The sequence below is a fragment of the Cydia pomonella genome, chromosome 16 (assembly GCF_033807575.1).
Source record: "Cydia pomonella isolate Wapato2018A chromosome 16, ilCydPomo1, whole genome shotgun sequence".
In the NCBI taxonomy this organism is placed as follows: domain Eukaryota; kingdom Metazoa; phylum Arthropoda; class Insecta; order Lepidoptera; family Tortricidae; genus Cydia; species Cydia pomonella.
Window position 1 is genome coordinate 16511074 of NC_084718.1, and position 27344 is coordinate 16538417.

The window sequence follows — 27344 nt, forward strand, 5'->3', positions numbered from 1 at the left end:
AGTCAAGCAAGTACTTCGTTAAAAAGTGGAGTCTTGAGCATTGTATTATACCTATTTAATAGTACCAACAGAACTAGAACCACGAGTGATTATAATTTTTGTCTGGCTTGGTGTCACTTGCACCTTATGGGTGCTTGCACACGGTGCGCACGCTGAATTCAACTTCAATCTGGTCTCCTTTTTCTACCCCTTAGCTTGTATAACATATGAAATAGTATTTAATTAAATTTAAATACGGATGATTACTGAAATTAACTCATGAAAATGTACTGTAAACGATATGGTATGCCTGAAAAAAGTTGCCAGAGCAAAAAAACTAATCTGCTTGACGTGTCTGTTTCTGAATCAAAAAGAGGGTAGTTTCAAAATATATGTTGAATAAACGCATGATATTGTCAAAATCTGTTTGCTGTAAAGTGATTATGATCGTGTAATATTTAATGAATGAAAGTTTAATGTTGGATTGGTTGTTAGAAGTAATTAAACAAAACATCACGATGTGTCCAACAACGGTAAGCTTTTGAATAATCTTACGATATTCTAATTTAGTAATCCGCAATCAATATATCAAGGTTAGCAATGAATGCTATAAGACATGCTTTGTTTAATTCATGTAAAAGTATCTAAATAAGGAGTTGAGTATGAATCTCGATTCAATTTCTTAAATTACAAAGGTCGAATCGGGTAACGTGGTAAAATAGTTTTGCCTGGGGAAGCACTGCAGGAACATCCGAAACACTCACAATGTTGTGTCATTGCCTCTGGATTGGATTGCTCTTTCAAACATTTTGTTTAACTTGGGCAGGTAGAGTTAGACCAAGATAACTCTGCAACGATTTTGATAGCAAACTCGGTGCAAGTTTTTTATACGTCATAATTTCATAGAAGTATGACGTTTAAAATAACACCTCTGTCTAGGTACATGTGTTTTTATAATTTTATAGTAACTACTACTACTAGTACTTACTATTAGTTTAAGTTGTAGACATATACGTGTAGTAAAAGATAGTTGACGCATCCTCACGGGATCTGTTCGAGGCTGATTAATTGCTGCAGCTGACTATAAATAATTCAGGTCTAGTAATTTATGTATATATCTACATCGTATTTGAATAGAACTAAATATAATTGGCCGGTCAAAGTATTTTACAGATGGCGCTATGGGATAGGTTTTACCTGTCAATCCTACGAATAGTGTTATATTCTTGTTTATGTTTATGGAATTTATGCTTTTGGATGCTTTAAGCATCAAGATGCTATTTCTCATAGAACAAAACTAGAGACAAGTAAAACTTATGCTAACGCCATCTAAAAACTTGACTGTTGTCAACCCCCATTATTTGAGTATAGGAAGCGTACACGGACGTGGTGGAGCTCTGCGCGCTGCTTCAATGCCTCGGGTTCAGCGTGAAGTCGCTCAACACGAGCGATGGCAACATGAGCCAGGAGAATGGCGCCAGGACCGTGGTCATCAACTGCCAGGTACTTTTTTTTTATACATTCCACGTCGATGTCAAACAAGCATACGGCCCGCCTGATGGTAAGCCATCACCGTAGTCTATGAACGCCTGCAACTCCGGAGGCATTACATGCGCATTGCCGACACTTTAAAAACCTGTACATTCCTTTTTTGAAGAATCCCATTCTGTATACCCTTGGGAAAACCTCGGGAGCTCATTCCACAGCCGGAGCGTCCGCGGGAGGAAATTCCTCTTAAACCGCACAGTGCGCTACCATTTAGGCTCTAGGGTATGAGGATGAACACCCTGCCTACTACCTAATACCTACCTACCTAAGTCCTACTTATGTGTTAAGTTGCAAACGAGGCAGAATTCAATTCATCTTACATCAGAGGATAGGTAGTTCAAAATCAATTACTTTCTCAATTTATTTCTTTTCTAATAATCATTTTGAACACGTAATACGTTGGCTGATCAGAACTTGATCAGAAGTCGATGTTTTAGGTGCGTTTTTATTTTGTTTTCGTGACAATTTCGTGACTATTTGGTAAATTTGAAGAGCTCCTCATACTGAATATGTACCAATTTGGGACAAAAATAAATATAGAAATAATGTGATTTTCAGAGGAGGTTTTTTTAGAAGATAAGGTAAAACTATTCATCAAATCTTATTGATTTCCGACGAAACAAATACGATGAAATAAAAATTACGTGAGGCACCCATTTTTTTCTCGCGATCACGACATTATATTGGTTCTACATATTAAACTTACCTAGTAAAACTTTTTCACTACGACCTACATATTGGTCTTTCGTAACACGCCTTAAATATGGCTAAACTTTGAAAAACCTTCCTTTATCTTGCTTGCAGGCTTCGGGACTGCATGTGGTGCTGGAAAGCGGAAGTTCCTCATGCTCCTGTCCACCCGAAGCCAGCCAGCAAAACAGTGGCGTGTGGCACGTGTCTGGGATAGCAGGCGGCCAACGGCTTGACAAGGTGAAACGGTTTTTGAATACTTATACATCATATAATTATTACAGACCGCGGGCCAGGAGCATATATCGTCAGTCATCGTCTCCCGGCTGATACTTTGTCAGATGATAGTTTTGATGCTGTCATGAATTAAAAAAAGCCGTCAGCAGGTTGTATCGTGGTGGAAAGACCGTCAGCTGGGCACATGAACATGTAAAAGAGCTTCACACACTTATTTCAGTCGTCCTAACTTGTTAGTTAAGCCCTCAGCACACGGCGCGTAAGCGTAAGAGACGCGGAAGCGTATCGTAATACGCGCGTAGAACGAGAGCGCTACGAGCACGTACAAGTTCAAACAAGTCTGCACACGAAGCGTCGTCGTAGCGTAGCGTATGAGATTCCTGTCGCCATTACGACACGACAGGCGTAGCGTAATAACCGTGTATTGTACACGCGTAGAAAATAAAACTTCTGATATAATTACACAATAAAAAATCTTCATCAGACGAGAATGTAAGGTCGTTGATACATTCACCGAAGACATCTGACGCCAGCGACTACATGATTTCAACTAATTAGATTTCACTTATAAAACGATTAGGTACGCTTACGCGACGCCTGCGCGACGTTTTGGTGCCCAGAACTCTACGCGTCTCGTACTCGTAACGTCTCCAACGACGATATTACGCTTACGCGCCGTGTACTGGATGTTGCGTAACTAGGATCATGAATTCATGACTAGCAAATAATTTTTAAGAAATAAAAACCGACTTCAATGAGGGAGACCGGTGAAAGAAAGATTATTATATTATATTAAAAAATGTCTTGAAAATCTAATTTACTTAACCAATCTGACCAATCAACCACCAATCTGTATATATATAAATAGATTCAATCAGAAAAATAATTTTAGAAATCGATCCAGAAATTACGGAGTTATGAAGTAACAAACATTTAAAAAATGTATATAAAAAACATATACCTAACCGAATAGAGCACCTCCTCCTTTTGAAATCTTGAAGTCGGTTAAAAAAAGTTCCCAGTAAGTGCAGTCAAACAACTCACTAACGTGCTTAGGACATGTTTAGGATTCAGGATTCCACGAGTAAATTAAGTGACCCTGCCTATGAAGCCGATGGTCTCGGGTTCGAATTCCGGTAAGGGCATATTTATTTGTATGATGAGCACAGATATTTCTTCCTGATGGGTGTTTTCTATGTATAAGTATGTATTTATCTATATACATATGTATATCGTCGCCTGGGCCTGGGACCCATAGGTACAAGCATTGCTTAGTTTGGGGCTAAGTCGATCTGTGTAAGATTGTTCCCAACCCGTATTTATTTTTCGTTTTTCGTAAATGATCATGTAGTGAATACTCACCCTAAAATGATTCCAGGAGTTCGGCTGCTCAATCCTTGGCCAGCTCCCTAAGGCGCATCGCGAGCGCTTGTCGGCGGAACTGCGCGTGATGATGCGCTGCATCAGGGAGAGCGGCGACATCGATGACAAGTCCAAGGAAAAGGGCAACAAGTCCGCCAGCATGATCGAGGTCAAGGTGTCTCCGGAGAGGTGAGACAAAGGAATTTCATCCTTCTGTAGCTATATTACATATTGAAACTGTAGATACATTTCTTATTGAAGCCTGCGCAGAGCCTACTAAGAGTCATAGGAGTTTGAAACTTCTTCACAGCACTTAGATATCATATTTAAATGATCGCCAACGGACGCCGGCGCGCTACGGCTGTCACTTAAATATGGAATGTAACTACTAGATAGAAGGATCAAATCTAAACCAAGGCGAGTCATGCGAAGCGCAAGGGCACTACCTACCTTTTCTCGAAGCGCTTCGTAGTTTTTCCGAACCCTCATAACTTGGGTTTGGATTATCCCAGATAAACAAAATTCTTGGGATATGATTTCAATAGTGGACGTATTAAATAAAAAAAGTTTCAATTGCATAGCTTTTATACTTTAGATTTTATTGATATCTATAAAAACCCGATTTCTTCACTGACTGAATTCATTCATTCACTGATGATCATCAAAATTCTTAGGGTAGATCCTGAAGTCCTAGAAAGCTGAAATTTGGCATGTAAGCGAGTATTATGAAACAAACAAAAAAAATCTAAAATTTGTAACTTGTACCCCCCAGCCCCTTAAACTAGGGTATGGAAATTTGTATGATGAGGGTCCCGCAAATTTTGATCCTAGAGGTCTGAAAATTGACATTGGACTCTTTGTTATAAATAATAAAATATATATTTCAGGATTTTTAGTAAATCACCCCCCCTCCCTTTAAATAAGGGGATGGAAGATTGTCATAATAAGCAACTTACAAAAAGAAATGAAATCCCAGTAAAAACATTTTCATGTAAAATGTTGTCAAGACGAAACCAATAAGGCTCGCACTGTCAAAAAGTTATCTGAAATCTTGTAGAACCAAGCTTCTAACTCTACAAGCCCTAACTTGGTAATAAAAGACTTGGTCGTTTCGCTATCATCACATGGGCGTAACGTGAAAAATGTATTCACTGTTCATTACTTTTCGGAATCGAAACGGCCAAGACACATATTTTGACTAAGTTGTAGAGTTTCTGAAGTTAGGGCTTGTAGAGTTAGAATCTTGACTCTACACGAGATCTGATAACTTTTTGACAGTGCGAACCTTAAGGTTTCGTCTTGGCAACATTTTACATAAAAATGTTTTTGGTGGGATTCCTGACTCTAGTAAGACATCTTGTCCGCGGAGCGCGAGTGCGCTGCATCAGGAGAGCGGTGACATCGACAAGTCCAAAGAAAAGGCCAACAAGTCCGCCAGCATGATCGAGGTTAAGGTGTCTCCGGAGAGGTGAGACTATGGAATTTGATCCTTTTGTATATTAGATAGATTTCATTTATAATCGACCGCGGTAAAAGCCTGGTGCGCAGGGCGATGCAGTAGTTCCTAGAGTCAAAGCGGCGACATCAACGACAAGTCCAAGGAAAAGGCCAACAAGTCTGCCAGCATGATCAAGGTCAAGGTGTCTCTGGAGAGATAAGACAAAGAACCTTCTGTATAGTTCTCAGATTCCATATTTAAATTTAGGGACAGCGACAACAAGGGAAACGCCAACAAGTTCGCCACCATGGTCGAGGTGAGATTGTAAAACTAATCATCATCATACCAACCTAAAAGCTGGATAGGTATCTTCTATGGATATTTACAACGACCGGTCTTCCTGTCCTTAATATGCAACGTCTTCCAGCTACCATTCATCTATACCATTCATTGATCAGATCGATTCACTAAAAGACTTAACTGGTGTTAGCTAACTGAGAAATAGGGATGAAGGGGGTGGCGTCCGACTAAGGGTTGCAGAAATAACACACGTCCGTTCGTTACAGTATTTAATCGAGACAAAGAAATCTAGTGCTACCCACTTATATGTTAGCTAATATATTTGGCTAAGTACCCACATACATCACACCTCCCCACTTAATCATGAACTACATATACACTATAGCATTTATATAATACTACAAGTACCTTAAACTAATTATAACTAATCTATCTCTAGTCTATGTCTACGACTTGGCAACGGCCTAAGCGCCACCGGCGATCGCGCTGGTAGCTGAGGACGTGGGGAAGGATTAGCCGTAACAATTTCATCTGACGTTTTACTAGGTACTTCCTCCTCTCTTACTGTCTCGGTCCCTTCCTCCCCCAGTTCCACCAAACCACCCTGTTGCACCTTGGGACTCTCTAATTGTTCAGCCTGCTCATCACCGTCGGCCCCCCGCTCCGTAGGACACGGAATGCTCGATAAAGCTGATCTACGCCTTATTTGGTCTACATGTCTAACTAGAAGTCGGCCGTCTCCGTTATCTAGGGTATACCGACGTGAACCCTCCTTGCCTACCACAGTACCTTTAATCCATTTATCGGCGCCGGTATAATTTCTCGCCCAAACGGTATCTCCCGTTGCCAAGTTCCGCTCCGAGATGGCGCTCTGAGCGGCCTGCACCTGGCGGCGCTGCGCGTCACGTACCCGGTCTTCCAGCCCGCGATCACTACGTAATAAGTCTAACCTCGACCGTAAATTTCGTTTTTGTAGCAGCATCGCTGGGGTTTCTCCCGTGGTACTATGCACGCTATTCCTGTACGCAAGCAGGTAAGTTTGTAATGCCATGTCTACATCTACCCCGTCTCTAAACGCTTTCTTTATCGCCCGTTTACACAACTTTACCGCTTGCTCCGCAGCTCCATTGGACGCCGGGTGGTACACGGGTGAAAAAGCCTGTTCAATTCCATTTTGAGTTAAGAATTGTTTGAACTCTGCGCTTGTAAAAGGCGGTCCTTGATCTGAAACCACGACTGACGGTAATCCAAAGCGAGCGAAAGTTGCCCTCAGTTCCCTAATTACGGCGGACGAGTTTGTGCGTGACATCTCAAACACCTCGATCCATTTTGAGCTCGAGTCAGTGAGTATTAAATAAGTCCTACCTTTGTATTGTAAAAAATCTACATGAATCCTAGTCCAGGGCTGCGTAACGTACATCCATGGACTTGGCGTAGCCCGTGGCGGTGCGGCGGCCTCCGCTGCGCATGTCTCGCACGCCCTACACAACGCCTCCACATCCGCGTCTATGTTAGGCCACCATACATAACTACGCGCCTGTGATTTCATTTTAACAATACCCATATGACTAGTATGCAACTGCTTAAGGATCTTTTCTCGCAACGCATTGGGAATAGTCATCCGATATCCCCACATCAAGCATCCGCGGTCAACATATAACTCGTGCCGTCTTATAAAGTACGGCTCCATCTCCTCGTCTGGGCAACTAGCCGGCCACCCCGACTGCGCGTATGTGATCACCCTACTCACTATCCTATCTCTGGCTGTCGAAACACGTACGTCATTATTAGTTACCGGTAGAAAGCTTTCCACGAAATTTACGTAAGTGACTTCCTCTTGTCTGTTCAATCCTCCCTCTTTTCCCTGAGGTAACCGCGATAGCGCGTCCGCACAGTTCTTTTTCGAGGCAACATATTCTATTTGATAGTCGTACCCGGATAAAAGAACCGCCCATCGTTGTATGCGCGAAGCTGCCATTACCGGGATCCCGACCTTATCTCCAAAAATGTACGTAAGCGGCTTGTGATCAGTCCGTAATATAAACTTGCGACCGTACAGGTACTGGTGAAATTTACGAATTCCGTAGACAATTGCTAGCGCCTCCCGGTCTATTTGTGCGTACGCGCGCTCCGCCGCTGAAAGCGTGCGCGAGGCATACGCCACGGGCCGCTCCCCGTGCTCCGTGGCGTGCGATATCACCGAGGCCACCCCTACTCCAGACGCATCACATGTCAAAATCAGTGGTAATTTTTCTGAATAATGCGTTAGCACTTGGCTCGACCCGAGCGCCCTCTTGATTTCTTGGAAAGCCGCCTGACACTCCCTATCCCACACGAACTTAACTCCACTTTTTAATAAATTATATAATGGTGCCATTATACTACTTACATTACCGACAAATTTCGCGTAATACATAACCATTCCTATAAAGGCCCTTAATTCGGATACATTACGTGGCGCCGGCGCGGCCTCGATGGCCTTTACTTTTTCTGGGCAAGTATGTATACCGTCTTCACTAATAACGTGCCCTAGATAATTAATCGATTTAGCAAAGAAAGCGCATTTATCTTTTTTTACTCGCAACCCGTAAGCTTGCAACCGCTCGAAAACCTTGACTAAATTGTCAATATGCGATTCCGTATCGCTGCCCGTGATAATCACGTCGTCGAGGAATACGCCTACATGTGGCAAATCTGCAAACATTTGTTCCAAGCGCCTCTGAAATATACCTGGGCTCGAGGACAATCCATACACAAGACGATTATAACGAAATAACCCCTTATGAGTATTAATCACGGTGTATTTCCGAGAATCGTCCAGTTCAAATTGTGCGTAGGCCTGGGATAAATCGATCTTACTAAATCGCTTCCCTCCGTACAGGCGCGCCAACAAATCTTCTACCCTAGGTAACGGATATCGATCGACTTCTAGCATTCTATTTAAAGTTAGTTTGTAATCAGCGCAAATTCTTACATTACCGTCCTTCTTTACAACCGGGACTATGGGGGTAGCCCAGTCGGAGCGGTCGACGGGGGTGAGTACGCCGTCGCGTACCAGCTGCTCCAGCGCGCGCTCCACCGGCGCGCGCAGCGCGTACGCCAGGGGCCGCGCGCGCAGGAACACCGGCCGCGCCCCTTCCCGCAGGTGGATGCTCACGCGACCGCCGGTAAACCGCCCCAGACCATCCGCGAACACGTCACAAAATCTGGAACTGAAATGCGCCAAGTTGAACTCATTGTCATTTACCTCAGTACTATTCACACTGCGCGGTCTGCATGGCGTAGGTATTGGTATATTTAATTCCGCCAGCCATTGTCTACCTATCAATATGGATTTAGCATTTTCGATTACATACATCTCCAAATATTCCTGCCTATCTTTATATTTTACCAGTGGTTTCACTACACCCACCGGTTTTACAAGCTCTCCAGTGTAATACCGTAATCTAACATTACTATCCTCTAGTATTAACTGAGAAAACAACTGTTCGTAAATTTTTTTGCTAACGCAGGATATCGCACTGCCTGTATCACATTCCATGTCAAGGTCAATGCCCTGCACAATTATTTTCATAAAAATGGGTTTGTAATCCGCTGCCCTTAAGTTATTAACATGTATGATAATTACCTCGTCACTCATGTCACTGTCCTCACTATATGTTTCCCGCTGACTGGCCATGTTCATCACGTCCACGCTGTGAGTATCCACCATTAATGGACACACCCGCTGTAAGTGTCCCTGCTTGTTGCACACCTTGCACACGTAACGGGTGAATCGGCAGGTTTCCGTGCCGTGCGTCCCGCCGCAAGCGTTACAGTGTGTGTCACGCCGTTTTCCCGCTGACGCCGCCGCCTGCCAGCCGCTGGCGCGAGCACCACGACCAGCGCTGGCGCCTCGCTCTGCGCCCCGCGGTTGCCATGCTCCCCGCGCCGCCTCGCTCCTGCGTCGTGACGAACTCGCCGATATCGCTTGACAAGACGCCGCCGCACTTGTCCCGTCGCTAGCAGGCTTTCGCGACCCCTCGACCATAGCGGCGTCCTTCTCAGCCGCTTCCATACTAACTGCCAGATTAAAAGCTTTAGTGAAATCTAGCTTATCTTCAGCAAAAAGCCTTTGTCGAATGGTCTCGCTGTGAATTCCACATACAAACTGATCCCTTAAACTTTCTTCGAGCCACGCCCCAAAATCACACGTCTTAGACATTCTTTTCAAAACTGCCACGTAATTAGACATCGATTCACTGTCTCCTTGCTTTCTATGCCTAAATTTATAACGTTCTGCAAGAACACTGGGTTTCGGTTGCAGGTGTTTTTCTAAAATGGTAGTTAGTTCGGCGAATGTTTTTGAAGTAGGTTTATCCGGCGTACATAAGTTGACTAGGAGCTCATAACACTCGGCACCAATCACGGTCACTAACGTAGGCACTTGCAACTCAGCTTTAATGTTGTTACACAAGAAATACTGTTCAAGTCGTTCTACATATAACCGCCAATTGTCCGACGCGATCTTAAACTCGCCTATTTTGCCGATTGACATTGTTATTTTTTCACCAACACAACACGCACAGTACACGCACAAAAGGTCCGAACGACTCGTCGCCACTGAGAAATAGGGATGAAGGGGGTGGCGTCCGACTAAGGGTTGCAGAAATAACACACGTCCGTTCGTTACAGTATTTAATCGAGACAAAGAAATCTAGTGCTACCCACTTATATGTTAGCTAATATATTTGGCTAAGTACCCACATACATCACACTAACCTAACCTAACCATACCTCTTTCCATTCCAGGCATATTAGTCTTTCAAAAGCGGAAACTCCAACCCGTTACCGATCCCTGGACACGCTGACGGCGGCGAAGGAGGCCGACCAGCGGTTGCCGACGCCTGGCTTGCTGCAGAAAAAGCTTGTGCTCACCGACACGTCCACTGATGACGTCACTACTGATAACAAAAAGGCAAGGCTTTTTAAATAATTTATTCATTTTTTTTAGCATCGCTATTACTCTTACTTTACCTATGAGGCCGTGCGGACGGACGCAGTGTTTTAATTTAATTTTATTAGATTATAAGATTATGACCGATACAATCTAGGTACGGAGGCAAGACTACCAATTTGTGACGCTGGCAGGCACGTTTAGGGGTATTATTTTTAATTTAGAGCGCTTTTAAATCACCATAAATTTAAAATTGATGAATAAATTGTGTACGTGTGTTAAGACGCTAGCTAAGATTGAAAAATAGATAAAAATCATAGGGACATTCTTACACAAATTTACCCCAGGGTAAGTAAGCAAAGAAGGCTTGTGTTGTGGGTGCTGTGAAGGTTGGAAAACTTCACAGTCTCGTGATAGATAACTGGCAACGATTATTTGAATTGAGAACTATCGCCCTGCTGGCAAGCATCTGAGTTAGTCGATATTTCTGTTATCTAACTGAACGTATAAAAAAATATATAATTACCACCTCAGATAGACCGTATCTCTTTTACAGTACTCAGAGAGATATATATAGTTAATATACAAAAACTTAAATATATACAAAACATCCATGACTCAGGAATAAATATCTGTGCTCATCACACAAATAAATGCCCTTACCGGGATTCGAACCCAGGACCATCGGCTTCATAGGCAGGGTCACTACCAACAAGGCCAGACCGGTCGTCTATACTGGCAAGACTGACGCCGTTTTCTTTTCTGATCAAATTGGTCGATTTGGACAACCCGTCTGGACTGGCCTGTTGGTCGCTACGCGCCTCCGCACGATTTGTGGATTGTAATCATTTGAATTCTTGTTTTTTAGTTGATGTGTCGAAGGCAAAGCACTTACACGTTAACACCTCCCGGCAGTGTCAAGATTCGCAACAAGACGTCTAGGTGAGGCACTTCTTTAAATTTCTATACTATACTGAACTCTTTTAAGTGGCATTAATTTTAGCATGGTAGGATCCTATAGATGTGCTATACCGCGTGCGCCCGTGTGGGACAGAACATACGCAATGCGACGAAATTAAAAACAGTTTTTATTAATTAGAGAAAGAAATTAAAAAAAAAAATAACAGTCCTGACAACATACCAAAAACAACCTACGTAATTTGTCTACGTCAGTTAGGACTTTATAGAAATAGGCAGAAAGGAAAAGTGAGACTATGACAAGGACAAACAATGATAGCGCTTTCTCTACTACTCCTGCTGAAAGATCCATAAGACTATTCCGTTCTGTCAGTTCCCCCCAACGTACTAAATACTAGAATTTTAGCAGACTATGTGGGTATTAACTCCTGAGTCGATTTCAGTGAATGAGGTGTCAGTCGAGTCGATCGAGATTAGGAAAAGTACATTTGTTGATATTGCCGAAGGCCTAACGGAGGGGAGCTAGGAGAGCATACATTATATTTGAGGCCCCGTGGGTTCAGGTTCTTCTCTCACTCTCACTGAGCATCAGCGTGAGCGAGATGCCCGTGAGATGATGTTTCTCTAGTAACTTCATCGAATCGATACCTAATTTCTTGACTTTCCTCGATAGAAAACAATCACGAACATATGTCTAAAAATCACCTTATTAAATTATAACAATTTTTACAGGAAAGCTAGAACTATGAAATTTGCTTCTAAAAATGCGCATTATTATTTTTGAACGAGCTCATCGATTACTTTTTTTTTGTTAAAAATTACAAAAAACATGATATCCGCAATCTCGGGCACGTACAGCCATCTCGCTCACGCACTGTGAGAGTGAGAGAAGAACCTGATCTCATGGCGTCTTAATAATATAATAATTCAGCCTATATACGTCCCACTGCTGGGCACAGGCCTCCTCTCATGCGCGAGAGGGCTCGGGCTATAGTCCACACGCTAGCCCAATGCGGATTGGGGAAATTCACATACACCTTTGAATTTCTTCGCAGATGTATGCAGGTGTGCTCACGATGTTTTCCTTCACCGAAAAGCTAGTGATAAATATCAAATGATACTTATTTCGTACATAAGTTCCGAAAAACTTATTGGTACGAGCTAGGATTTGTACCCGCGACCTCAGGATTGAAAGTCGGACGTCATATCCACTCGGCCACCAGGCGGTCTTAATAAACTTAAATTTTCAGCCCCCTCCAGCAGCCCCGAAGCGTGGTACTCGAGAACCTAATAGCCGCTGAGAAGGCAGCCGAGAGTCTCCGCCAACAACTGGCCACGATTATCAAACAATTCTCTGATGAGGGAAAGGATGATTCTTCCATGTCCTCCCTGGCGCTCGATGTCTCCAAGATATCGGTATTGAAGGTCAGTTCGAACAAAACATCAATACCCACTTAACACTCACTCAGCGCTATTATAATTTCTCAGTAACTTTAACAGCAGGCCATGAATCAATTGTGGTTCGTCGGCGGCCTACTTGGCCTACCGGTAAAGTTACTATACACGGTGTAACTCTCGAGGAAACCGAAAGAATTTAACCAAGTACATTATATTTATAACATTTCTGAGGCCAAACGAATGAAAAAAATTATGCGTTAATGTAAATTTCACCAAAAAAAAAAATGTTTTGTTGTTGTGCCTACAAATCAAATGGAATTAGTAAATTTATCTCAGTGACATGAATTTCTAATTTTTGAAGTGAAAACTTCTTTAGCGGCGCTGTGCACTTTTTGTGATGGGGAAAAAAAATGTTAAACTCGCGTCAGAGGTCATTTTCCCAAAATCATTATTTCCTTGTAGCGTAATTTCCAGTCGCATTTTTTCCTATTCTTAATTTACACCAGACGTATTTATTCCTAACATGATTTTTCCATTCACATATTTTCCCATTAGACAATTTAACTATTCTTAATTTACACTAAACGTATTTATTCCTTGCATGATTTTTCTATGCGTAGATTTTCCCATTAGACAATTTATCCACAATCACCCAAATTGCGTACAGTTAGCAATATCGACGGAGCCCCGCGCTTTGGGAAAATGACCTAACGAATCACCTGAAGCCTGGTTACTTTTGAAAAATCGTATCTCATTCAAGTGTGACATTTTATTTTCTTCATAATCAAAGTGCTCTCATAACGGTTAAAGAGGTTTAATCTTTGTTAATTGTGTTGTATTGTATCTTTGTGTTGTTGGGTGTCCATGATTGTGGATACTCAATTTTTTCCTTACCAAAAAGTTAAATAACGGAAAAGAAGCGTGATTGTTTTACTTAATATGATGGTGAACGATTCATTAACATTTACTGATTGTGTAGGCTGTAGTCCTGCTCACGTCTCATGAATTACTCTGTATATGTTATATATTAACACTAAAATTTAAAATATCTTTCACACTCAAATTTATTTACGTAGGTATAAGAGATAATTATCTCTTTTTATAAAACTGCTACTCAATTTCTCCAAAATATCTAAAATGCACAGCGTTAATATTCAAGTTTTCTTCGACGCAGTTACATGCATCTTGTTCACGGGTAACTGGAGATAGCGGGTGGGTGTCAAAGTTGTGTAGACCGCGCTCGGTCTACCCTCCCTCGTGCGCGTCGGCTGCGTTCGAACAACCAACACAACAAAACAAGATGCATGTAACTGCGTCGAAATTTCGGGTGCACGAAAACAGAACAAAAGGTAATCGCGGTCCGTATCCCGGTCAATATAAATCTAATTGACAAATACTTTATTAAGGTAAACATTGCAAATATAATGATGGAAATATTCTCCGCAATCGGAAAGCTGCGAGAGTTCGCAATTGCCTAATCTTTTTATTTTTCCTTTTTTTAACACTAACACTTTATTTTCAGGGCACAGAACCAATGAAAACTCAGTTCGCGTCAAGCCCCAACCTCTCCGGCCTAGGCACCGTCTACGAAGACATGAAGAAGAACAAACTATTGAGAATAGAAAGTGCATCCACTTCGAGCCTGCAGGTGCCCAAGAAACAGACGCCTAACAAAGATGGCGGGATGGTTTCCAAGCTTAGACGCATCTCGCCGAACTTCTTCAAGAAGAATACTTTGAGCATAAATAATGATAAATTGAAACCGCAAGATAAGAATAGCAAATTAAATAGTAAGGATTTTATTGTGTATCGTGGAGACTATACGTCTCTGTAATATTGTCTTATGTATCCAAGATGCTAGTTATGTATTCTGTACTATTCGTTTATGTTAGCTTAACAGTCCTGACGCGAAACATTTTTTTCATATAATTTCATTTTGACGCTTGGCGAGCCTTTATACCTTCAAATCTTATTAGTACTTTAGTCTGACAATTGGGACCTTTTACATCTCCAAATTTTATGTTTTATTAACCGTGGACACTATACATCTCTCGTTATACTGTAGTAATTATTCATTGAGGATTTGTTGTTGTATTTATGAATGTTGCTACCTAGCATTTTTCATGGCACTGTATGATGGATGTTACTGTAAATGGCGTTGTAGTTACTTCTTCCGTTGCGATAGCGTTTAACTAAATATAAAAACTTCAATCAGTCCCAAGTGTCCAGAGAGTATTACTTGGCCTAAGCCTATGGAGTCTTCAAAATTATCGGCCCACGACGCTGTCCTATAAGATCTCTATTATACAAATCGTTGGTTACTAAAATAATCAATATAGTTCGGTAGAAAAGTAGATAGACTTTCTTGTCCAACAAATCAGTGACAGAAAATGAATGCTCTCTGCTTTATTAAGATTCAAGGCTCCGGCACATTATTAATCCTTTTCCAGTCATAGTTCGATTTATCGACCACATACGCGCCAATCGAATTTTAACTATAGCATTCCGATTTAAGATAAGATTTATTGTTTAACTGTGTACAAAGATGTTGATAATAATAATATTAAGGTTCAAATCAGATTGAACTTTCGCGAAATGTGACTTGTGTTCAAATGAATCATCAAAGCTGGATTAATTGGAATATATTTGGATTTTTTGGGAAAACCTTGTAGATTGGTGCGGCCTGGCAAAGGGTTAAAACGTTTTAATAGGGTAGCAGAGCCTTCGTATTCCATTAAAGCAGGGTCTACAATTTACTTGCATAACCAAGACTACTTTTTTCTTTTCCCAGGCATCTTCAAGCCAAAGGCAGTAACTCCTAAACTTAAATCAGAATCAAGCCCAAACCTCAGTGCATCGACAAAGAAGAGATTTAGTCACATCAAATCCACCATACCCCGACCTACGCCAAAAAAGGAATAACATTTAAAGAAATATTTAAAATGCTTTTAAAATGTATTTATTTAACTATTGGATGGCAGTGTCTTTTATTAAATATATTAACTAAACTAATAAGTAATAACAGTATTTCATTATACCTAACAGACTAGAGCTGGTACGGATTGCTAGGTATCAGATTCAGTCCCACTTCTGAACAACATTTCAACTACTTTTTCTAACTCATCATCAGTCTTCTTACCTTTACATTTGGACGAACGCTTACATAAACCTTTATCTTTGGCTGTAGATTTTAATTTGTTTTTTAATTCAATCTTCGGCACTAAATATGTAGCATGTCTTTCTTTGAAAAGTTTTCTGTCTCCCCTGTTAAGGCACGTTTGCTTTTTCTTTGCATGTTTTCCTACATATTTTGGACTGGTAAATAATTCTCCAGTATCGTCATCGTCATCACTGCGCGTTATCTTAGACTCAGAAGTTGATTCAAATCTATTTTTAATTTCCTTTTCTTGGGTTCTAGTAGTCAAGTCTTTCAGTGTTAAATTTTCTGGTTTTTTAATTTTGTCTCTTTCCTTCTTTGCTAGTTTTAGGCAGATGGTGGCTTTGGGATAACCAGTAAACTGCTGGTAACACACACCTTTATCTAGAGGCACAAAACTGTTGAAGAACCTCCTAGGGTGGATATCATCTCGAGTATCATTTAATAACATGTAAGCTTTTTTCAAGAATGTTTTCTTATCTATTGGGTTTTGCATGTGGAAGAAATTCTCCAGTTGCTGATGTGTTTTCAGTTTTTTTATAGCATTTTTCTGAACAATGTTGTATGAAACTACAGCCATTAGAATAAAAGCTGGCTCATTGCTGAGGATGTGATCCCAGAGTATTAACCATTCTGTGCAGGTCAATACTTCACTGAAGGCAGTTTCTAATATCTTTAAAGCATAAACCTGGCTGGTGATTCCAACATCACAGTAATGTTTCAGTAGCTGTGGGTCATGGTCTCCTAGTACATTTTCTATCATCGCCAGTATGCTGAGTGGAGGGAAAGGTGCATATTCAAACCACAACTGGCAGTGGTTTAGCAGAATTGTTGCTACACACTCAAACAGCAGCAGAGGATCTTTTTGAAGAACTTTCACAAACGGGAAAACAAACGCTGGCAGGCATTTCATTACACCAAAGAGTGGACACCAGTGTGCAAGACATGAGAGTAAGCGTTTTAAATTTTTCAGTGTGATTGAACTGTGGATTGTGAATTGTTTTTCAATGTCTTTGTAACTTGGATGGTTACCTTTTTCAATCAAAGCTGAATAAGCCACCTTATTTGTAGGGGTCTCTAGGAGGGACCTCCATATTACTGGCCTGAATTTATCAGGATATTCTCCATACTGCATTAGAATCCTCCGAAGTCTGGCACTGTCCATACAAACCCGCATCTTTTGTTCAACTTCAGCTCTCATGGTTACTTTGGCTTGTTCTTTGTAGATAGGCTTGCTTTGTAACAAAGGTTCTGTATTTGGGCTTGCCTGAGGCAGTTGTGGTTGATCCATTACATAGGAAGAGTTGTAAATATTAACCTCTCCCAGTTTCAATATGCAAAGAAAATATTTACCTGTTGGGCTTACAACAAATTTGCGTATACCTGATGACTCTGGACTAACAGTCTGAAGTATTGTGAGAGACTCTAAATCCAGCAGGCGAAGTGCACAGTCACTACCTAATATTGCTAGGATTTTATTTGCACCTCCATCAAATACTTGTGGTATAAAAGAAATATGCTGAGCTCCTGATATACCATATTTTGTTAGATCTATTGATTTTAAGGCTTTCCATGTGTCCATGCTAAAAAGTATCAGTGTTGGGCTGATACCTGCCATTGCCATAGCTCTGCCATTCATGGTGAATGCAATATTTCTCATATTCTTTAAATCTGTTGGTATTATCTGTTTGACAGACTTCATGCTTTCATGTTTCCATATCTGTACAGTGTCATTTTGAAAACAGGCTACTAAGTAGTCGCCGGCCGGTGTAAATAAAATCTGTTGAATTTGAGCACCCAAGTATGTATTGAGGGTGAAATATTTGGTGTAGTGTGTCAGTTCCCAGAGTATAGCTTCCACGGGGCTCGCGGTCAGTAAGTTATTAAGCTTGTTGTTTGAGAATGAGATATGCTTCACTGGCGCTGTGTGTCCAGTCAAAGTAAAAGAGATTTTTCCAGTTTCAACAGAAAGGAAGGAAATATCACATTTCTTTGTATTAGTCACTACTAGTTCGTCTGTTTTGTTTGGTATGAAATGGAGTGCCGTGCATGGTCCGATATGGGTAAATTTCCAAAATTTGAGCTCGGAAAAGTCTAATATGAAGAGGTTTCCTACGGTGTCGGAACATGCAAGTTTCTCTTGAGAGTCGTCGAAGACCCCTGTGGAGAATCTAATTCTACGGTTCTCACCGTTCGGGTTTCGGACTGTATGGTGTAATTGTAAAATAACTCCATCCTTTGGTTTCGTTTTCAACTTAATATCATACTTCTGTACATGACCGGACCCATCATGCTGCTCGAATTCCATTTAAATCTAAAAACCAATTTGTTGTTTGAGAAGACCATAACAAGATTTTTTGGACAATAACATACTAGTTTAGGCCGACTTATTTTCAAATTTAGTTCAAATTTTAAGTGATACAGACAACTACAAACAAAACAATGTCAATGTCATATTACAAAATGTCAAATTACCTAAGGAAAGGCAGCGTTCAAAAAGACATAAATTTTTGTTCCGTCAAAAAATCAAATCAAATCAAACCGCATGCAAATCGATAAATGGTTGATTAACTGAAATTTAAAATGCTGTTAAATATTTTGATATGCAGTTTCATCTTACCACCTCACCATAGACAATCTTGATAAATGGCATTACTTATTTTATGACTAAGTCATTTAGCAGTTACAGGCAACATTTTGGTTTTGAAATTGGGACTTCCCGGAAATGGGTTTTGTCAATGTCAAGTTGCTTGGCTGGCTGTGGCTCAATTGCAAGTTTTTATTCAGTAACTACAAACTACAAGGGGATTTAAAACAGGAAAGCAGCAAATCATTTGAAAAAGGTTAGTTCTTAGTTCTTTTCTTTGTGATAGGTATATCAAATGTATCTGAAGTATGTAATCAGAATAAATAGATCAAAAACCTGAACCGACAATACACAATGATATTGTATAACTATAGATAGACAGGTTATACTCATACATAAGGAGCACAAAAAATACTTCCATATTTATTTCTATACCTACCTACAAAGAAATCTGTTACTTTTGATTAATTTTCGCATTTCGTTCATCTTTGTCATACTCGTTGTCAAACATAAGCTTGTTTGTTTCTCTTTCCTTGTATGAGAACTTGTTAGCACGTGCACATTTCTTACTTGGCTAGGCGCGACTAAAGTCAATTTGTACAAGGCAAGCGCTTAAATTTTGGAACGTCTATAACCAGCACAGCTGTCGAACCTATTTCAAGGAGCTAGGCATCTTAACACTAACGTGCTTATATATATTAGAAATATGTAAATTTGTAAAAGCCCATAGCCATCTTTTCTTACAAGCCAAAGAACGACACACAAAACCGCTAAACCTCTGAAACAATAACAACCTCGCGTTACCCACATCCAACCTAACATTATATCATTCAGGACCTCACATGATGTACACTAAAATATATAACAAAATTCCACAAGCAATAAAATCAATAGCAAAACCTAAATCATTTGAAACCGCCTTAAATAATTATTTATTAGATAAAAGTTATTATTCTTTGCAGGAGTTTTTTGAAGATACATTTCCGACAAAATAGAATATAGCTGTGCAATGTAATTAATAAGATTAGTTTTAAGTATAAGTACTTATAGTATAAGAATAAATTGCTGTGCCCTTACAGGGTCTGTATTCAATGTAATATATGAGCAATAAAGATGTTATGAGTTATGAGTTAAAAAACCTATCTTTAGTTATAATATCAATGACAATATGTATATTACTCTCAATTTTGTGATGAATAACCTGAATATTTAACCCAAAACATCTGTGACAATGACAATATGCATTTAGGTTAAGTAATATTTTTTAGTTTACAGTAGATTTATGTTCCAGTTCTAGGAACTTATATTTGCAATGTTTTTTTGCAATCTAATGAATCAGATAGTTTTGTAGTTGGAAAACATTGTATCCTTATGTGCATTGTTTTTTTTTAGAAGAAACAATGGGAAAGTACCGCATGCTGAGATATTACATGCGAAGGCTCCAGACCCAGGAGGATGATCATATTATTCTCAAAGACTGTTCTCTTGTCATTGAAGGAGAGAGCTTCTTCAGGCAACAATATAAAGAGAGTGGATTAAATTTCATCCTCGGAGGCGAATATGACAGGTATGCTGACTATTTAAGAACAACACTAAAATCTTTTATTAAAAGCAATGTGACTTGCTATGTAGTCTTCACTGGGGCTATGGATGTAGACTTAGAAAAGAGAAAGGTGATTCACCAAAATATCATAGATGATAGGAATATCATTGAACCTGGTGATAACAAGTTTTATGAACAAATTTTTACAAAAAGTGTCCATAGGGAGGTGCTTGAAGAACTAGGAATCAGGTATTGTGTGACTGAGTACAATGCTCGCCAAACTCTCCTAGATCTATCCAAAGAGTTGAACTGTCCTGTCCTGACCCACAATTTTGAACAGTGTCTTCTTGGCATGACTTGTATAATTCCGGGGTCAATATGGTATGACCAAGCAAAAAATCATATTACTTGCCTAAAACAAACACCAGATTTATTCAAAAAGTATATTAAGGTATCTGAGGTTATGAAGCCAATATTCTTGACAATTATAGATGAGAATTTACCGCTGTATGATAAGATTCCTGAAATAATAGGATCAAAGCCACAATGGCCTGTGGGACCATTGTTATACTGGATCAAAAAACAAGAAAGAGAGTCCTTAGAGAGAGTGATCGACAAATTAGATATGCTGTTAACAACAATGGAACAGAAACAAATGTTTCGAGAGTCAATTGATGAACTTACAAATATAATTTTTCATAGTAGAGAATCTCATGCTTTGAGTTATTTAAAAGGAGAACAGACTGCAATTTTAGACGTTGAGATAGAGTGGTTCAAGAATGGAGTACTGACTGGTAAAATTCCGAGTGTTTACATAAATTTAAAAAATAGGGCAACATTTTCTGGCTCCTGGGTACTTTTTGATGAAAGCAAACGGGACGCCCTTCTGCCTACATTGGATATTGTCATGTATGCACACAGTCTTTTGTGGGATTCTCCACAAAGTTTGACTTTCATTGGTCGCAAGGGATGCTCTGTGGATGTCACTGTTATGCCACCAAAATATTCAGGGACCTCGAAGGAAGAGAGAAAAGAAGAAGGGAATTTTGAGAAGTTCATTGAAGACATGCTGCCTGGTTTTGATTGGTCGTTGCTAAAGCACATTCCGGAAGATAGCTGGCTACTCATAGTTAGTCTTGTGTACTACTTTGCGAGGGATTTCACCATGGAGGCTTACAGTATTATTCTGTCCTATGTTATGCTTGGGCCCGTGTCAGCGAGTGTTGGGTTGCTTAGGAAAAACAAGATAATGTGTCAGCGTTTGGAGTCAGGCGACGATGGAGTCTGCACTTACAAAGACTGCCTAGAGGCGGCCAAAGCTATGATAGAATACTTTGATGAAGGAGATATCAAAAATACCTTTAATCGAAGCATTCTTCATGATTTAGCCGAGTTCCAGCATTGTTTACAGCATGTGAACTATCTGAACATGTTGTGCGGAAATTTAAAATGTACGAACTATCACAAGACCTATAATGGTACCTTCGTGTTCAATATTCTTCGACAGCTGAGAAAACATGATGACCCAATGCTCTTTTTTGAAACAAAGTTCGAGACCAGCCCTTCGGTCCTAAGTTTTTACAAAAGCATTAAAGATGTATTTGTTAATCTTTTATCTGCAACTAAGCTTAAGCTTAATTAGATAAATAATAATTTTAGATGGTAGTAAGTAAGCTTCCTATGCGTTTTGAAACACTTTCTATGTGTACTTTTTCATTAAATTGATTATAATTTGAAATAATATTATTTTCTTTATTTTAATTAGGTACTTACCCTTTATTCGTCATACGCTCAAGTTATATAGTTCCCCTAATAAAGTCGTAGTTGTAGCTCATGAAATCCAGCGTTTTGTGAACCAAAGCTTTCCCTTGGCAGACGGATTGGTCCTTAGGACCCAAAGAAAAATTTAAGAAGTTGAGCTAAGTGGTGGCTCCACTTCTTAAATCTATCCTAGGGTCCTAAGGAGCTAAGTCCTGGGAGCGTATGACGAATAAAGGGTAAGTACCTAAGGTAGTTTGTATGGGGAATCAATCACCGCTGAACCGATTTAGATGAAATCTACATCTACATCTTTAATTTAGTTGAAAATGATACCAAACTGGACGTAGAGACTTAAACAATGGTTAACCTCAGATGTCGCCCCGACGCTGAAAACCCCCCCCCCCACCTCCCCACCTGCATCAAAAATCTGGGTGGCTCCACTTCTTAAATACACTTTAGAAACACAAAGAGAGTAGAAGCTAGTAAGATAATAACTTGGAACAAAAAGCACGAAACGCTACAAAGGACGTTTTAAAAAAATGTTTCTGTCTACTGCAAAAAGTAACGAAATTGTTAGGTGTTGTGTGTGTAAATAAAACCTGCTGGAATTCTGTAACAAAGTCTGGGGGCGTTTAAGAGTTTTGAAAGGTCTTGAAACCGGGTATAATTTGATTTAAGAACCATCTTTATAGATCGTGCCATTTACGACGACGCGTGCCTTGACTCGTAATTAAATTAAATTAAATTATCATTTATTTCGACCATCTGGGATCATACAACAAACATACTACATTACAAAAAAATAAATAAATAAATAGGTTAATTAATAAAATTCAACAACAATTTTCTGATTACATTAAAATTAAATATAACAAATTGTCAAAATTACATAACCATGTTAGTACCTACTTATCTTACGTCTAGTGTTAGTATACAATATTATTATTACATATTGTCGAATACATGGAGCGCACTGCAGTGGGTCAGATACGCACCATCCAACCTGCTTGCAAACATTGCTAGGATGCTGTTGGTGCTGGCCCTCACCCTGCTGATCAGCGAGGCGGCGCGTTTGCGCATGATGGCAGAGAAGCTGTCCACGCGCGCCTCCGCAAACATTAACGATGCGCTGCAGTAGCGAGGCAACCCCATCAGCACCCTAAAAGCATTGTTGTATTGCACTCGCAACGCGCTGTACTGTTTCTGGGTGTAGTTAACCCACAGGCTACTCGTATAAAATAATACCTACTATACTATACTCGTAGTAATATCATGTCATTAAAGGTTAGATTTCACAAATCTGCGCGTCATCGTGGATGACACGAACTATATCTAGCTTAAACAAATAGAGAAAAGGGTGCTTAAAAATAAAATACATAGTTTAGGGTACGTGCAAAGTTAAGATAAATTCCCAACGTAACATTCTTATGTATATATGAATTATTAATTATCAACAACTGGCACCACTGCGTGTTCTGTATTAAGATTATATAAATAATTATATTTACAACACAAAAGTAAATGCAATTATAGAAATTATACACGAATCGTACGACCGAGAAGAAAACTACAGTCAAATAATGATTCACGAGTAATAGTTATAATTAATGTTATTTGATATAACTTAAAATATTATTATTCCAGCCAGGTAAGGAAGTGAAATTTAGAAAATTTGAATAAATTATCATCTTTTTGCTACACCCTTTCCAGGGTCCTTTATGTACCCACGACTTGCGGCCGGAAGTTTAAAACAAAACTCGGTTTCGCAACTTTCGCAAGTCACGTTCGAGCCCATGCACGTCATAATTTACAGAATACCTGATTTGTCGGGGTGTCGCCGTCGACGGATGCGTCTGGGAGGACATTATCATCATCTTTATGTACCTATGTATCATACTGGTATGCAAATAAAGATCTCTATCTCTAAAAAGATAATATTTTGATTTTAGAGTGCATTACGATTATTGCGAATTGTTAGAAACAGAAATATAAACAACTGATATTGAACTATGAGTTTATCGAATAGTAATATAAATAAGTAGTTTTTTTTTTATAATTTTCATGACAAGATGATCTCAGATTATTACGACGAGATAAAATAATATTTAATCAGACATAAGACAATATTTCTGCGTATTGTGATATATCACAAGAAATCTATAAGTAGAGCGCCCGTAATTTGACCCTATTAATTTTCAGCGCTTTTTTCATATCCCCGCCCCGTTTTTTCATATCACGGGGGAGAGTTAATTCGCCGCGAAGTGATCATGGCGTCCGCGCAGTGTGCCAGCAGCGTCGTGCGCGCGCGCACCGGACCGCTGTTTACAAACACCATAAACAAACATGTAAACATCGTAAACATCATTGTTAACTTTTGCCGCGAAAGTTAATTAATTGAGCGTTTCGTTCGGGATTTAATTAAGAAATTCCTGGCGCGATCGAGCTGCTCTCTACCATTCGAGTCACATATGCGGACGTATACGCTGGTGCGGCGTCCGAGCGTCATAGAGCGTGTCTTGAGCAGTTTAAAGATGTGTTTTTTAAACGTTTTGCGTCTGCATGTGTCTCAGAATCAGAGGCAGAAGCGTTTGTATAAGCAGTATATGGAGCAGCTGGCCGGGGCTTACGTGGAACGTTGCACCGACTTGAGTACTTGGGAGCATAGGTACAACTGTGTGGGGACTGCTGAATGGGATGGGCGGGAGTGGGACAGCGAGTCCAGGTCGTGTGGGTCAGAGTGCGACAGCGGGAGGTGCTCGTCACCATGCTGCTCGGAGGTCATCTTCAATGGCGGTCAGCATTTCAGCGGGAAGGGCAATGCTTGCCGGCCCTTTCCTATATGCTATCCCGGGAACTTCGGGTGAGTCCTCTTACTATTATAAGAATAATAATAAATTTAGTGATAATAAGTTTAAGTGTAGCCCGGTGAGCCCCAAACTAGGCTGAGCCTGTATCCTAGAACTTACCAATAGGGTATGTGACAAGTAATATGTTTTTTTGGATCTCTTAGGGCCAGTTGCACCAGCTACAATTACTAGACTCATCAACGTCTCATAAGAGTGGAGTGCTATGAAACTGCCCATACAATAAAGTTTAGCGAATGCTTTAACGGTGTCAGACCGACCTTTATTATAAGTGGGTAGTCTACTTGTAAAACTAATTATATCCCAATTGAAACTTGGTTAATGCATATCATGCTAAAAGGGAGGGGGGGGGGGGGGGGGCGTGTGCGTAAAGCACCATACCCAAAGGTATCATACTACATTCGTTTCATGCTGGATATAAATTTGTTTGTTTTTCCCATACATAACTTGACCTAATCACATGTCTATTGCCATCTCTTGGACGTTATTTGTTTTACAGCTCCATGCTATTTAAATTGAAGTAATAACCTGATGGTGTAGATTTCAAAACTTGTAATTTTTTCATGCGCGATTCCCTTCACATAAAAAACGCGACCACCGTGTCCACTATTGTTATAACGTGGCGGCCGCGGCCTAGCCAAGATGGCAATTGTCGACAGAAAAGGCCAATTGAAACATATGTAAATATTGTAAGGAAAAGTCACGAGAGTTTTCTTATCTTTTGACGATGTACGATTGTCATATTGGCTAGGCTCGCTGAAATGCTCTGGTTCGTAATTAGTTATGGTTACTTGAATTGTGATAATTTGATTTCCGTACTAAAAATGGTCCCCGCGTATGGTGCAACTCTATCTGTCTGCGACATCGCTAAATATCTCGATATAAGATAAACAAATGTTATAATGTTCACCACGGCAAGATGACACTCGTGTATATAGTAGTTATACGCTCTGATAATGATGAAGAATGCTTAAGAAAAGCGGCAAGGTACGACGACCGCTTCCTAACTGTCTACTCACGACCATGATGTCACAGGAAACACAAACAGACATGTAGGATCATACAGACGATGAAAAACAAAAGTTAATTATAAAGACGAATCGATTGACACCAAAATCATCATTATACGTCAAAATCGGCTCAGTAGTTTCGACGTAACAGTGTGACAAACTACCTACACAAATAAGAATTTAATTTGCATGTTTTTTTATTTTGAATAATAATGGTAGATGCATTGTGTGACTTGAAGTTAAAATGTGTTTATGGAATAAAAATATCAAAAATATAATTTTGCATCTTGACGTCAGTGTTGGTCAAATTAACATCGCCATTAAGTCGGTTTAAGCTCTAAGCAAACTTTATACCGACTTGGCAATCGGCAAAGCGCTGAGCGTCACCATAAATGTCAAATTGCTCAAGGGTGTAGGCAGGAGGAAGCAGAGAGGGCAGCTGCCCCCGTCTGGAGTCCAAATTTTACATACAATGTATGCCCCTCTTCCCCTCCCATATGCCTCCGGCGTTATCAACTTGCCACCCCTAGTTCAATACGCCCTTGAAATTCCTATGAAAATATGACGTTTATAGTGCAGCTGCCATGTCGTGCAGACTTAGTTTAGACTGTGTGGAGTAGACGGGATCTAATAGCATTTAGATTTAATAAAAAGTACCTGATACTCAAACAACTTTAATCGTTCGTTAAATTTATGCCTCAACTCATAGTTGCAAACACCTACATTATTGCATTACCCATCTGACAGGATAGTGACCGATTGACTGACTAATGGCTGTACAATCAGAGATCAACGTCTCGGTGAGTTAGCTATTCGCATTTCCCCATAAACGGACACCCTACTGCTATTCCTATGCTACATAACCAGAATAAAACTGAGCTCGAGATATGTAACGACTACTTCTAATGGCAGATCAAAGAAATTCTGGTTCAGAAGCTTGGTATCTGAATAAACCTAGGAATACAGTGATCGTCAGTGCATGGCAGTCAGCCGTGCGTGTTCTTCGATATATTGTGAGTTCTCATTGGTTGTTGTCATTCGTTGAGTCGAAGTCTCGATCAACTAATATAACTTAACCTCAACTTCTGTAACACGGGCTTTTTGTTCTGTACCCCTAGTGTAAATAAATTCGATTTCGAAACGTGACGTACGCGTTTGCGTTTAATCTCATTTTGTATTGGATTTAGAAAGAGCGCGCCAAGCGGGACGTTTTGGAAACTCAAAATCCTATACAAAATGAGACTGAACGCAAACGCGTTCGTCACGTTATGATGTCCATTAAATTTACACTAGGGGTACTGTTCCTTAACAGAACTATTGTTATAAGAGATTACGGCGGTACCTATGCTGAGCCTATTTTGATCAAAGTTTTTGCGACTTGTCCTTCCGTTGGGGTAATAATCGTACCGTGGGACTACAATGTTTGTCCAGAACAGTAGCCTTTACTACGACTGCTTCAGCAGTGTCTTACTGACATATTCGCTAACGTCTGCATAACTTACTTTCGATACATCTCGCTCGCACTACATCGGAAGTACGTGTAAGGATGACTCACGCTACACAGTGCCAGGACCGGGCCGGGGCGGACCGGAGCGAGCCGTCACACGGACTTTCAG

At 40.2% G+C, this 27344-nt stretch overlaps 4 protein-coding genes across 4 annotated transcripts in view; 3 read left to right on the forward strand and 1 right to left on the reverse strand.

Annotated features, from left to right (window-relative positions):
* Window positions 1-367: 367 nt before the first annotated feature.
* LOC133526098 (uncharacterized) lies at window positions 368-15830 on the forward strand. The gene is made up of 10 exons (XM_061862556.1): window positions 368-512; window positions 1351-1482; window positions 2332-2457; window positions 3833-4005; window positions 5165-5284; window positions 10346-10511; window positions 11359-11432; window positions 12659-12833; window positions 14329-14596; window positions 15598-15830. Exons 1-10 carry the CDS (start codon window positions 441-443, stop codon window positions 15726-15728), a joined length of 1437 nt encoding a protein of 478 aa, XP_061718540.1. The 5' UTR covers window positions 368-440; the 3' UTR covers window positions 15729-15830.
* LOC133526094 (TBC1 domain family member 31) lies at window positions 15750-18397 on the reverse strand. The gene has a single exon (XM_061862549.1). The coding sequence runs from the start codon at window positions 18269-18271 to the stop codon at window positions 15872-15874; it is 2400 nt and encodes a 799-aa protein (XP_061718533.1). The 5' UTR covers window positions 18272-18397; the 3' UTR covers window positions 15750-15871.
* Window positions 18398-18577: 180 nt separating this feature from the next.
* On the forward strand, window positions 18578-21836 carry LOC133526096 (uncharacterized). Its single transcript, XM_061862553.1, has 2 exons — window positions 18578-18806; window positions 19943-21836. The coding sequence occupies exons 1-2, from the start codon at window positions 18689-18691 to the stop codon at window positions 21733-21735; spliced, it is 1911 nt and encodes a 636-aa protein (XP_061718537.1). The 5' UTR covers window positions 18578-18688; the 3' UTR covers window positions 21736-21836.
* A 1815-nt stretch (window positions 21837-23651) lies between these two features.
* LOC133526093 (espin) overlaps window positions 23652-27344 on the forward strand; it is a 223389-nt gene continuing 219696 nt past the window's right edge. Inside the window, exon 1 of the mRNA XM_061862545.1 lies at window positions 23652-24714. Coding sequence (XP_061718529.1) covers window positions 24323-24714 — 392 coding nt within the window. The 5' untranslated portion in view covers window positions 23652-24322. The remainder of the gene's footprint in view (window positions 24715-27344) is intronic.

Excerpts from the sequence above, each read along its gene's own strand:
- LOC133526098 (XM_061862556.1), top strand. The coding sequence starts at position 441 with ATGAATGAAAGTTTAATGTTGGATTGGTTGTTAGAAGTAATTAAACAA. Across the intron at positions 12,834-14,328 it reads CCAAGATATCGGTATTGAAG|GGCACAGAACCAATGAAAAC; the intron begins GTCAGTTCGAAC and ends CTTTATTTTCAG. Across the intron at positions 14,597-15,597 it reads TAAGAATAGCAAATTAAATA|GCATCTTCAAGCCAAAGGCA; the intron begins GTAAGGATTTTA and ends TTCTTTTCCCAG.
- LOC133526094 (XM_061862549.1), bottom strand. The coding sequence starts at position 18,271 with ATGGAATTCGAGCAGCATGATGGGTCCGGTCATGTACAGAAGTATGAT.
- LOC133526096 (XM_061862553.1), top strand. The coding sequence starts at position 18,689 with ATGGGTTTTGTCAATGTCAAGTTGCTTGGCTGGCTGTGGCTCAATTGC. Across the intron at positions 18,807-19,942 it reads CAGCAAATCATTTGAAAAAG|AAGAAACAATGGGAAAGTAC; the intron begins GTTAGTTCTTAG and ends GTTTTTTTTTAG.